The 13,622-nt window shown below is 35.5% G+C and overlaps 1 protein-coding gene across 1 annotated transcript in view; it reads left to right on the top strand.

The window, feature by feature from the left end:
• LOC125228001 (NADPH oxidase 4-like) overlaps window positions 1-13,622 on the top strand; it is a gene marked incomplete at its 5' end in the record, with an annotated part of 47,441 nt that overhangs the window by 7,652 nt on the left and 26,167 nt on the right. The window contains 4 exons of the mRNA XM_048132438.1: window positions 4,670-4,767; window positions 6,548-6,726; window positions 7,414-7,528; window positions 9,509-9,604. Coding sequence (XP_047988395.1) covers window positions 4,670-4,767; window positions 6,548-6,726; window positions 7,414-7,528; window positions 9,509-9,604 — 488 coding nt within the window. The remainder of the gene's footprint in view (window positions 1-4,669; window positions 4,768-6,547; window positions 6,727-7,413; window positions 7,529-9,508; window positions 9,605-13,622) is intronic.

Consider the following 13,622-nt stretch of genomic DNA (forward strand, 5'->3'; position numbering starts at 1 on the left):
ATTAGTATCATGAGGTTGTGATTTATTAAAAAATCTGCAGTATTCCGATTTCCGGCTAAGGCCGGCAATGTTTTTAATTTTGTTATAGTTAATGATACATCATACCCACTTGCAGAATAATCCAAGATGTGATATATAATATTAAGATGTGATATGTAATATTGTTGAGAGCGTTTTCTGAAGCCGGGCATTTTCGCGAAAAAAAATCAAATAAGTACTTTTTTTTTCTAAAATAGGTTGATGTTTTTCCCAAATTTAATTTTTCCACTTCGTTACCATTTTTCAAACACTATTTACAGCTGTTACAAAGTGGAAATGCGAAATAATAGAAAATTTTGGGACCATTTTTTGTGCTAGATCGAAACGCCTCGTGATTCTGAGTAGGAAAAATATAAATATAAAAAAAAATTTTTTGGTGATTCTTCTCGCGAAAATGCCCAGCTATGAATTTGACAGCCTCTGGCTATGTAATAGAAGTAACGACGTGAATGCATTTCCATCTTAATTCATAGTGACCCCATCAGTCCCTTGTTTCATCGTCAATTATTACATTTATTACAACAATGTATATTCCATTATATATCGAGGCAACATATCGTAGGCATGGTATCAATGTCAATAAGTCCGGAATATCAATAAATACGCGCGAGCTACATCAAAGCCGTTCGGTTACATCGGATCGGACATCCGTGCATATGCATAATTGACGGTGTAATAAGGCAGCTATGCATGCAACGCGCTTTGATTTATACACATGTACCTACATAAAATTCCTGTAGCCCGGAATGCATCAATACCGTACCATAAATTCATAGTAGGCGTGCAGTTAACACGGCTTGCTTTCACAAAGCGATACAGCCCTAAATCACTTTAAAGCTAAAAGGCCCCGGTCTGGGAGCACCATTAAGTTCTTGAGACGGGGCTAATGGTGGGCACCTAGATGCTTAGAATTTCGAGCTAGTTTCGCAGTTAGTTTTCGTAGGAAGGTGCTATTTAGATTTCGCGATATAACTTGTAGTGTGGTGTGACTACTAATGTGCCGTTGCTTTTAAGTAGGTACAATAATTGGTAGTTTGCACTGTATAGTAAAAGTACTGTTATTAACATGTGTCTGTGTAAAAATGAAGATTTTATTTGTAAATTTTAATTGTAAGTTAAAGTTCTTCCGTTTTTCAAGTATTACATACTGTTGATGTAAAAAATATCACTTTTAAATAGAATTTTTGTACCATGGCTAAAGCGTTATATATAATCAGGGCCCGTAACTTTCATGCCGATGACATAAATTTGACGTCACGCTGCATATAGGATGATTCAAGAGTTTTATTTAATAATTAATCATTATTCATCAATCATTTTAATCATGACTTCAATACTAATCTATTCATACGTAAAATAATTAATACCTACTTGATACGTGAATAGTAAATTAAATTATTTGTTTATTTCTATACATACCTTTTATTAAATAGTTTTGTTACCATATTTCAATAAATTATAAAAAGAAAACAAAATTGTTTCCTTTTCGTTTCACGTATCAAGTAGGTATTAATTATTTCACGTATGAGTTGCTCACTTTTGAAGTTATTTGTACATGATTAAATTGATTGATGAATAATGATTAATTATTACAATAAAATTATTTGAATCATCCTATATGCAGCGTGACGTCAAATTGATGTCATCGGCATAAAAGTTACGGGCCCTGGTTATAATGCTCCATGTGCAAAAGGATCTTTTTATGTGGCTTTGCACAGAGAAAGCTTAATAGTAAGGCGGCGGAATTGAAAAAAGTCGTCTAGTTTTGAAGTTGACGTGACTGGAGAGTATACTGCTGACAAGTGGTATCGTTGTGATCGGTAGACTTTACTGAGTACGAAATAATGACTTGTCGCATTCTCAGACTGTGGGGGGGTTAACTATGACGTCACAAAAACCGCGGTCCCGGGTTTAAATTTTTTGCCAATTTGTCTAGAACCCCTTATTCAATTTTGAAAAATGAGGTGTCGATTGAAAGCGTATGACATGCTGATTAAGATTTCTTATATGTGAAAAATATATTTTTGTTAGTTATTTTTTTATTAACAATAATGCAAAAAAATACTTTTTTTTGACTCTCTTTTTTGACTTTTGTGACTAAAAAAGGCAATGAAAACGGCCACTTAGCTAAAAAATATGTTATATAAATCATTTAGCTACATTATTAAGCTATTTGTTACTTTTTAAATTTCTTCAATCGGATAATAAATAGTCAAACTATAAGCATATTAACCGCATTCGAGGCACACCGTTTGACACGCGTTCCCATACATTCGGCGTCAAACAAATACACCTCGAGCAAATATTCGTTTCAAGCAAATACAGGTCTAATCATATTCATCGTAGCCTATCAATATTGGTATCATTTCAAAGTACAATTAAAGTCCTTTAAGAAACAATATCTACCATTTTCTTAAAATCAATAATCGCCAGTCTACGGTGGTTACAAAGAAAAAAAGCGGGGATGCGATTTGAGTGGTTCCCTAGGTTTGATACCCTAGACGAGTTTAAAAGGGGAGGTAAAGGTGACATATGGGTTGTTCTCTGGCCTGAAAGCTACACAGAGGGCCAGGGGAGGAAAAACTAGGGTTAAAGTTTAATTTAAAGTTATTATTTCTTTTATTTGTTGATTTTATTTTGTTTAATTTTTTTGTAATTTTATCAAGAATACACGTTGGTTTCTTTTGCTGAAAATTCCCTTTTTAGGGTTCCGTAGTCAACTAGGAACCCTTATAGTTTCGCCATGTCTGTCTGTCCGTCCGTCCGTCCGTCCGTCCGTCCGCGGATAATCTCAGTAACCGTTAGCACTAGAAAGCTGAAATTTGGTACCAATATGTATTTCAATCACGCCAACAAAGTGCAAAAATAAAAACTGGAAAAAAATGTTTTATTAGGGTACCCCCCCTACATGTAAAGTGGGGGCTGATATTTTTTTTCATTCCAACCCCAACGTGTGATATATTGTTGGATAGGTATTTAAAAATGAATAAGGGTTTACTAAGATGGTTTTTTGATAATATTAGTATTTTCGGAAATAATCGCTCCTAAAGGAAAAAAAAGTGCGTCCCCCCCCTCTAACTTTTGAACCGTATGTTTAAAAAATATGAAAAAAATCACAAAAGTAGAACTTTATAAAGACTTTCTAGGAAAATTGTTTTGAACTTGATAAGTTCAGTAGTTTTTGAGAAAAATACGGAAAACTACGGAACCCTACACTGAGCGTGGCCCGACACGCTCTTGGCCGGTTTTTATGAGAAATGTGATGAATTTCATGGCATTTTCGGATAAACATTATAGGTAACTTCATTTTAGTAATTTAATGTGTATAACGACCGAAGTCAAATCGTTTGATTTTACGATTACTTTTTAATACTGGGTCAAAAAACCGCACCTCTTAGTCGTTTGAGTTCAAGCGGTATTACCCTTAATATTATATAAGTAAAAGTATGACTATATGGCCTTATTTGAAAGTTAATTTTAGTCTCTATCAGAAAGTGCCATAAAATTTGTCACATTTTTCATAAAAAAGGGAATTTTCAGCAAAAGAAACCCACGTGTATTCTGGGTAAAATTACAAAATAATTAAAAACAATAAAATCAACAAATAAAGGAAAAAATAACTTAAAACTAAACTAAAACCCCAGTTTTTCCTCCTCTAACCCTCCGTGTAGCTTTCAGATGAGAGAACGAGCCATATGTCACCTTTGCCTCCCCTTTTAAACTCGTCTAGGGTTGAAACACCTAAGGAAGCACTCAAATCGCATCCCCACTTTTTTCTTTGTAACTACCGTAGATTGGCCATTATTGATTTTAAGCAAATGGTAGACATTGTTTCTTAAAGAACTTTAATTGTACTTTTCAATGATACTAATATTGATAGGTTACGATGAATAAGATTAGAGGTATATCTGCTTGAAACGAATTTTGCGCTAGGTGTAATTTGTTTGACGCCGAATGTATGGGAACGCGTGTCAAGCGGTACTTGCCGCCTACGGGTATGTGCTTGTCGTTTGCTTGTTTATTATCCGATCGAAGAAATTTAAAAAGTAACAGATAGCTTAATAATGTAGCTAAATGATTTATGTAACATATTTTTTATCTAAGAGTCCTTTTTATTGCCTTTTTTGTGTGACAAAAGTAAAAAAAGACAGCCAAAAAAAAATATTTTTGCATTATTATTAATAAAAAATTAACTACAAAACTATACTTTTAACGTGATACCAAATCTTAAAGGGCACTGTATTAGCTTTCAAATGACACCTCATTTGACAAAATCAGATAAGGGGTTCTTAGTCAAATTTAAACCCGGGACCGCGATCTTTGTGACGTCATAGTTAACCCCCCTACAGTCTGAGAATGCGACAAGTCATTTTTTCGTACTCAGTAAAGTCTACCGATCACAACGATACCACTTGTTAGCAGTATACTCTCCAGTCACATCAACTTTTTCCGAAACCCTCTGGCCGCTCTACTATAAAGCTCCGTGCAAAGCCACATAACTTTCTTACGCTCCTATAGTTTGCTGTTTTTCTTTCTCAAGTAAGATGATTACTAAACAACACAACAATGCATCAAAAACTTCTACAGTTACCTTACCTGTTTGTCCATTAAGTTGCAAAGAAACTTTCAGTCATACATTCCATTTCCCACTTCGTGAACCTGTGGAACTTCTCGCGGCACTACGACCGGAGCCGGAAGGAAATCAACTTCGCGAGCTACAAGAATGAGGTGAGTGCACTGAGTGTTTTGACCCCGGGCTTTCATATCCGATCCGATATCGGATGTTAAACATGTACCTAATGAAGACGTAGACATGCGACATAGGAATAAAAATTACTAACGTCTCCAGTACCTACCTTCCTATATATTTTTGATAAGTTGAAGACATTTGTTATTCAAAACAATGCGCTGACGCAATAATAAATCAAGTCGATATATGCCTAATGAGCAATCTTGGACTGATTATGACTTAATATAGGGCATCAGCTACATTTTCTTCCAAATGTAAACCATACGATGGTATCGGATCGGACAATCTAATTTCGAAAATTAAAGGACATTGAAGAATTACATATTATGGTACTCGCATGAACTAGAATAAGAAGCTGCCTTGGTGTATATACCCAACAAAAAAATAAATGCATACCCATCTAAATGACAGCCACAATAGACACTAAGTACTTGTCTTTATTAATCATTTGACGGTAAATAGTAGGTACCTATAATAGGTAACAGTAGGTAGTAGTACCAATAGTGAATTTCAGAACTCACAAATGTAGGTACATTATTTCCTTGCTGCGACTATTAGATAAATCTATATCTTTTAAAGCGCGCATTCTAAATTAACTTCTTACGCATGAATGGATAAAACAGCTGTTCATAAGATTAGTGGTCGTAAATACGCTCCGTTAACAGATTTGTTGAATGATTGATTAAGTAAACAGTCTTTCAAATAGATAAATTGAATCATGATTCAGCGCTGTGCTCACAGCTTAACACAGAAATTGAATGCGCTAGTAGGTAGGTATATCTATAAATCTACATTCAGTCATGAACCCATGGACTGGAGAATACGCGGACACCACATCGCTAAAGGCCTGTTTAGACATGGATTTTTGTTATAAGACACGAATCCATATAGCATCGGTAAGAGAGTAGTATGAGACGGCAGACGGCAGATGAATGTACGAAATTTTTTGTACTTAATAATAAAATGTTATCCTTGAACGATACATATTAGTCATGCTCATGCTTACCCAGCTTACCCTTAAGGTTAAGTGATGAATGGAACTATGCGCGTTTACAAAATGTTCATATAAACTCTCTAAAGAATCTAACGGAATGATCAAACACCGCCAAATAATGCAAAAAAATGTTGATAAAGTGTGTAGAGACCCTTATTTATAAAATCACACTCGCATCCGTGTCTCAGTCAGTCGAGACTCGAGAGTCTGTGCATTCTTAGGTCCATGCATAAACCGACCCTATTAGGTCGCGTAATCACATTCGAATAAGCAAAGGACCCCTTACCATGGCTATTGTGCAACCGTCATGCTCAATTGTCATGTCATCCGGGATTATGTCCAGTTGGATGGATCGGAAAACCTTAAGTTTCCGTTAATAGGTAGGATAATTATAATAGTTAAAATAACTAAATTGCGATTTTATTTTCACGAAAGTCAATAAAAAGTAAAACTTAACTAAGAACTTCTGAAGTTTCATTAATTAAAACAAGTATATAGAAACCGTATAAAAAATCGCGACTGAAATGTAATTTTGTATCGATTTGACATAAATAAGCACCATTTAGTTTCAGAATGACGCACGTGTGATCGAAAAACAGTAAGGTTAGATAAATAACAACTGACAATATAGAGCCGTGATGTATCTATGATTGCGTATTTAATTATTTATAGCACAGCTGTTAGAAAGGTGTATAAATTATGAGATAGCTTAGATACTTCGATACACATTTTCTTCATACATGATTCCACGGGTATGTTTTCAGAACCCGATTTTTCTACTAATGAGCCCAGCAGGCCTTACCGGTGCGGGCATGCTTGCTATCATCATTTTTATGGGGCTGACGTCGCTGCGTGTGGTTCGAAGGCGTCTCTACAACTGGTTTTGGTATACGCACCAACTCTACTTGCCATTTATGGTTTTGCTGATAGTTCATCCGTTAAGGTAAGCTTTTATCAGAATTGTTATATTGAGAGCAAATCGTTACGTATATTAAAATGAATAATGACTCTACCATATGTTCTACTGGACGTAATAATAATTCCACCTACTTACATTAATATAAGAAACAACAACATTTCGCGTGTACATTATGTGAATTACCGTGGTAACTTAGTGGCTATCTACATGTACGTAAGAGTCCGACAACACTGTAACAAATGTGAACGAAATCGTGACTAATAGATATCATGTTCTTATAACGATCCACAGTAAGGTTTATTGTTATTGTTCCTTTCTCGTGTCACAGATATCAAAGTTTTTAATTTATACGTTATTTATGTCAATCGGTAGAATTCGAACGTTCGTTAACGCTTGTCCATGTGTCCAATTATTAAATCCTCTTACGTGACGCCATGACCTTAATAAAGGCTTGTTTCATAATATTAACAGCCAATGGATGTGGAACATTTGTTGTTAAAATAAAGTTAAAAGCACGTAACGTATGTGCTTACATTTGATATTTTTTCACCATAAACGATATATCTAGTGGTTCAATGCCGAGATAGACTTAAGCCTCACGTTACTATAACGTTTTTACATTGCAGTAAATTATTTATTGAATGTTTCACTACAGCACTTTGTGTTGAGTTTATGTTTGAAAATTCTCAGTGAGATCACTTTTGTTTTCAGCGGCGTGCTGAAAAGGGAGTTGCTACCAGAAGAAAGACTGAATTATGGCTATGAAACTAATAATAAGTTCAACTCCTTGGAGGATTCTCCTGTTTTTGTTCCTATACAGTCAAAGGTGAGTATTAATGGGTAGGTTAGTAGGTAGTTAGTATATTGTATAAATCTGTACCTACTCTATGAATTCGTTTCGCTCACGAAGGCGCTGCGCTATCTAAGTACATATTGTACTCGTGGTATGAAACATGAATTATGCTTGTCACTATGCAATTTATAATGCCAATTTTATTAACTGCACTAAATCGGTGTTTGAAACTATTTTGGTGTTCAATGACGTGTAGCTCGTTTTTTATGAACTTTGGATCAACGTATTGTTATTTAGGTTGGTAACTAGGTACTAAACGTCTGCAACAATATTGTAATATACAAATACATATACAAATGTAACAGTATATTGTTAATATTATACAGAGTGGGGCCTGTAACAAAGGCGAAGAATTGAACTCTAGGCTATTCTCCTTATACTGATCAACATTTTTTCGGCGACTTTTAAAAATAACTTTTATTTTGATTTTTATCACCCTTGAAAGTTTTTTCTAAGAGGTAATGTATTGCGAATTCTGTTAAGTCTAAAGTGTGACAGACAACGTCAATGACAACAATAATGGCGTACATTGAAGCTAATATTTATTTTGTATGAAAAATTAAAAATTTAAAGACTTCATAATTTTTAAAAGTCACTGAACGTGAACAAATGTTAATCAGTATAAGGAGAATAGCATACAGTTCAATTCTTCGCCTTTGTTACAGGCCCCACTCTGTATGTATAAAATATAGATGGAATGCACATAGGATACCTACGTATTTCCCAAATCATGATTGAGCTTTGATGTAAGTAATAAAATGATCAACATTCTAGACTAAGTTCAGATATTGTACCAAATTTGCCGACTTGGTACAAATTCAAAACTTAAACTAAGATATAGATAAAATATTAGACGGGTTGTCTCATGAATCATGATTGTCTGTCTCGTAGAAACGCACTTTATTTCGTGGGTATTAGAACATTTTATTTGTGCGTCAAAATCTATATTTTTTGGAGATAAATTTTCGACCACTTATCACCTTCAAATCTTCTCAATTCTGAAAACCTACATGCGCGGGCCTAAAGACAGTTATTGTTAGTACTACTAGTACTAGAGTGTCAGTGTCAGACACCCACTCATGTCACCATGACATGTTTTTATAGTGAACATTGGATTGATTCTTTGAGGATTGCGCTCTTCAAGGAATTGGAATAACAGAATTGAAAATGATGATGCTTCCTATACCGCGCCTCCCATTGAATGTATTCATCAATGACCTCATTTAGCTATAATGACAAATTGATTAAGAATGCCAATTTGTTACATTTCGGCAGTAATGCAGTATGCTTTATAATAGGCCCATTTATATTTGTACTATCAAGCTCTTGAAGTCCATGGTCAATGTAACGTTTGATTGAAAGAAAAATGCGTTAGCAATTTAATTTACAAAAAAACATTGCTTAGCATTATGAAACGCAGAGACCTACTGGTATAGTTTTGTTTAGGAGTTTCATTTAGTTAAGTTTTGTTTTCCTTTTACCTGTAATCTTTTACAACCCTCGTACGCCTAGAAATTTATTCTAGGTGCGTGTTAGGTAAAATTAAGGTAATGGAAAGGGAAATGTTTTGAAACTTAGTCCCTAATAGCTTTTGTCTGGGTTACTTTTCACCTTGGGCGGGACTTTTTTGGCCTAAATGTATTAGTTTCTGAACTAACTCGAACGTAACCGTAAGTTACGGTAATCGTAACCGCCTTGATTACTAAGTTTCTGTTAATACGTAGGCAAGTTTCGTTATTTCGAACTATTAATAAGTACATAGGTACTTACAATATATAAGTAGCACACTATTATCTCTGTCTTTAGGTACATTTGCGGGTGTACCCTTAAATTTTGAGCAACGTGCTTTGAAAAAGTCTGCAAACTTATTGCATATGTTTGCATCTATTTATTTAAATTAACGCCGCTAAAGTAATGTTTTATATGAATAGAGTTTTTTTATTCTAATTTCAGACTTGGATTTGGATGGTCTTTCCTCTTTCGTGTTTCTTCCTTGATCTCCTGTGGCGGGTTTTATCAAGAAATCGAGGGCGAGTTGACATCATCCAGGTCAGTTAGTAGAGACACAGAAATATCACTATGTCGTACACGTACGAGAAGAATTAGGTCCAGTTAGGAAGACATCGTGAGGAAACCGGACTAATTCCAATAAGGTCTAGTTTACCCTTCGGGTTGGAAGGTCAGATGGCAGTCGTTTTCGTAAAACTAGTGTCTACGCGAAATCTTGGGATTAGTTGTCAAAGCGGACCCCAGGCTGCCATGAGCCGTGGCAAATGCCGGGATAACGCAAGGAGGATGATGACGAGAAGAATTAGGTCCTATCCGAATGGCGCGCTTTTTGTGGCATGCATTACCTGTGAAACAAAGGCTTCACTTTAGATTTAATCTTGCATACATACCTATCACGCACAGAAGCACTTTATTGAATAACATAGGGTCGACAAGTCTATGTTCCTTAACTCGTCCGATGTCAACACTTATAATTGCCACTTGTTTGAAACTGCTTACTTTCTACATTTCTAAAACAAATGCAGTCCTAAAATCTAATTTTAATTTACTACCGCTAACTCTTAACAAAAAAATATTTTTATAAATCCGCGGCCCAACATTACAGTACAATTTATCGACCAATTAATAACCATAAATAACAGTATAATACATAACTATTCTAAATGAAATTAGTAAAATACTGGCGCTGTTGCCGGCGTGGCGTTATTTTGATAAAGTGTATGAGCCGGCATAGCCGTTACACTAGGGGGCAATTCGCAACGCTTAATCTGCTGCAGGTAGTCTAGACTCGCTAACACGACTGTGTTTAGTTTATGTCTAGTCAGACAGTAGTAAATTAGTCGAGAGTATAATTTTCGAATCATCGTTCTAGCTATGACGCTATTTATTACTGATAAAAAAAACCGGCCAAGAGCGTGTCGGGCCACGCTCAGTGTAGGGTTCCGTAGTTTTCCGTATTTTTCTCAAAAACTACTGAACCTATCAAGTTCAAAACAATTTTCCTAGAAAGTCCTTATAAAGTTCTACTTTTGTGATTTTTTTCATATTTTTTAAACATATGGTTCAAAAGTTAGAGGGGGGGGACGCACTTTTTTTTCCTTTAGGAGCGATTATTTCCGAAAATATTAATATTATCAAAAAACAATCTTAGTAAACCCTTATTCATTTTTAAATACCTATCCAACAATATATCACACGTTGGGGTTGGAATGAAAAAAAATATCAGCCCCCACTTTACATGTAGGGGGGGTACCCTAATAAAACATTTTTCCCCTCACTAGCTCGGAAACACGTATTTTGTCCTTTAATACCAGCGGGTAAAAACGCATTTTATCCACTAGTGGGTAAAGTAATTTGACCCTGAATAAAGTCAAATTAACTGTTTTAAAATTGATAAAAGTAGGTGAATCTAGTAATAAAGATGATTTACCACCTGTGGAACTACTGGAAGCAGTGATAAACGCATTTTTTGCGTTGTAGTTTCCTCGCTATAGTGAGGGGAAAAGTTTTGTGTTACACTCGGGTGCAAATGTATTTTACTTCTCGTGTGTTAAAAAACTCGCAAGTTCAGGATTCTATTCTCGAACCACTCGCTTCGCTCGTGGTTCAACTATAGAATCCTTTCACTTACTCGTTTTTCAATTCCACACTCGGCGTTAAAATACAACTTTGCCCCCTTGTATAACAAATAACTATTTCCCCTCACCAGCTCGGAAACACGTGTTTTGTCCTTTAATACCAGCGGGTAAAAACGCATTTTATACACTAGTGGGTAAAGTAATTTGACCTTGAATAAAGTCAAATTAACTGATGTAAAATTGATAAAAGTAGGTGAATCTAGTAATAAAGATGATTTACCACCTGTGGAACTACTGGAAGCAGTGATAAACGCATTTTGTTGCATTGTAGTTTCCTCGCTATAGTGAGGGGAAAAGTTTTGTGTTACACTCGGGTGCAAATGTATTTTACTTCTCGTGTGTTAAAAAACTCGCAAGTTCAGGATTCTATTCTGGAACCACTCGCTTCGCTCGTGGTTCAACTATAGAATCCTTTCACTTGCTCGTTTTTCAATTCCACACTCGGCGTTAAAATACAACTTTGCCCCCTTGTATAACAAATAACTATTTTCCATTTTTTATTTTTGCACTTTGTTGGCGTGATTAATATACATATTGGTACCAAATTTCAGCTTTCTAGTGCTAACGGTTACTGAGATTATCCGCGGACGGACGGACGGACGGACGGACAGACAGACATGGCGAAACTATAAGGGTTCCTAGTTGACTACGGAACCCTAAAAAGAGGATTTAACTCTTCTGACCTCTTACATGCGCAAGCAAGTGATACGTTTGTAGTTAGTTAGTTCCTGTTCAATTAATGTTACATCGATTCTCGATAATATTAAGTTATTTTAAGAGAAAAAAGTGGGATCGAATATTCTGTCACAATAGTTAAAATATTAATCCGATTATTGCGATTTCCAAAAATATTCATAGGTACCTATAACGTAGTAATTCTCTTTGTTCCTAATAGCCTCGCGACACGGAATGGCACCGATAAACTATTTGGTGAATATAAAAAGGGTTATTTAAGTTTCTTAATATTTTTATTGATATGATACTTGTGCAAATTACATTCTCTATTCCTCGGAATTGAACTAGAAAATAAGAACTAACCAGAGGGCCACTGAATACAACAAGTCTAAGCGTGCACGATTGATTTACACAATTATGATATATACGTAGAGTCTATGGTGCATGATGATGTCATTATTGTACACAACACTTTTGCCGTAATTAACATACCTAGGTAAGAAAGTATCTCAGTTCACGAGAAGAAAGTACAAAAGATATCAACGCTCTTCTTATTCATGAAATAGTAGCGCGTTGATGTCTTCTCTTCTCACCTTTAGGTACACCTTTCCTTTTTCAGCTTGGACAAAAATGTAATTAATGTGATCGTTTACTCTAGGTTTCTTTATCAGTTAAAAATTGAAATAAATAGTAAGTAAGTTTATCAGTTGTTATAGTTCGTTGGGAGCCCATAGTGAAATGTATGCGATTACAGTTTGATACTAGAAAACTTAATTCAGTCAGTAAAGTAAAGTCTACAAACAGAAAATAAAACAAATGAGCGATGAGCGTGTAGCTGGCGTATTATGCTTCCAATGTCACTCTCACACTGGCATACTTGCCAAAGCGTGACGGATACTTTATCCTCATAGATAAGTGATAAAATTGTAAGCATGATACGCCGGTAGCTCTCGAAGCAAGATTAATATACATAAAAATCAATGTCAGATCACAGATAGTAAAAATCTGAATGCCGCTTCAGGCAGTTATCCCGCCATCAGTCGCAAACGTTCCGCTTCCGCCCGCGATTTGGTCCAATAACCGATTAAACTTTGCATAATCCCCAACTACGTAGATCTGAATACATTGTATGGCTTCCGGGGCGTGATTTTAAATTGAAATCGCACTAATATTGGATTTTAAAAGCTATGGAATTAGGCCCGATAGTTTTGATCGACAAAAGCGCTTATGAGGCAAATTGCTATTTTCTCAGTCGTGTTGCAAAATCAGCAATGAAAGTAGAAGTGCCTATAGTTCTTTCATTAGGCTCTACCTGTTAAATAACTTCGCATAGATACTTGGCCTCAGTCTGCATAAATATTTTTCAAAAGTTTATATGGATAGGTAATTAATAGAAGTGACTGCCTACGTGGCTAAAGCATACTACAAAATTGTCCGGAAACACAGACGCCAGTAAGGAACTCCACAACTTCCTCGCAAAGTGGCTCGGGTAATTATTTGTAAAATAAGAAGCCTATTTCAAAATGTTAGCGGAAATGGAAGGCAAAGTCAAAGTCAAAATATTCTTTTCTCAAACATGGTATGAAATATTGATGTTATGTGCCTTATAATTGGCAGCGAAGTATGACGTTGCAGGTGCGGCTAGGACGATTGATAGATAATGGATTTTCATACAAACCTTGCAGGCCAAGGCCGGCAAAGTCCTCTTTTTTAATTTTCAAACACAGATAATTGTGACATAACAT

This window comes from Leguminivora glycinivorella, chromosome 7 (assembly GCF_023078275.1).
Source record: "Leguminivora glycinivorella isolate SPB_JAAS2020 chromosome 7, LegGlyc_1.1, whole genome shotgun sequence".
NCBI lineage: Eukaryota > Metazoa > Arthropoda > Insecta > Lepidoptera > Tortricidae > Leguminivora > Leguminivora glycinivorella.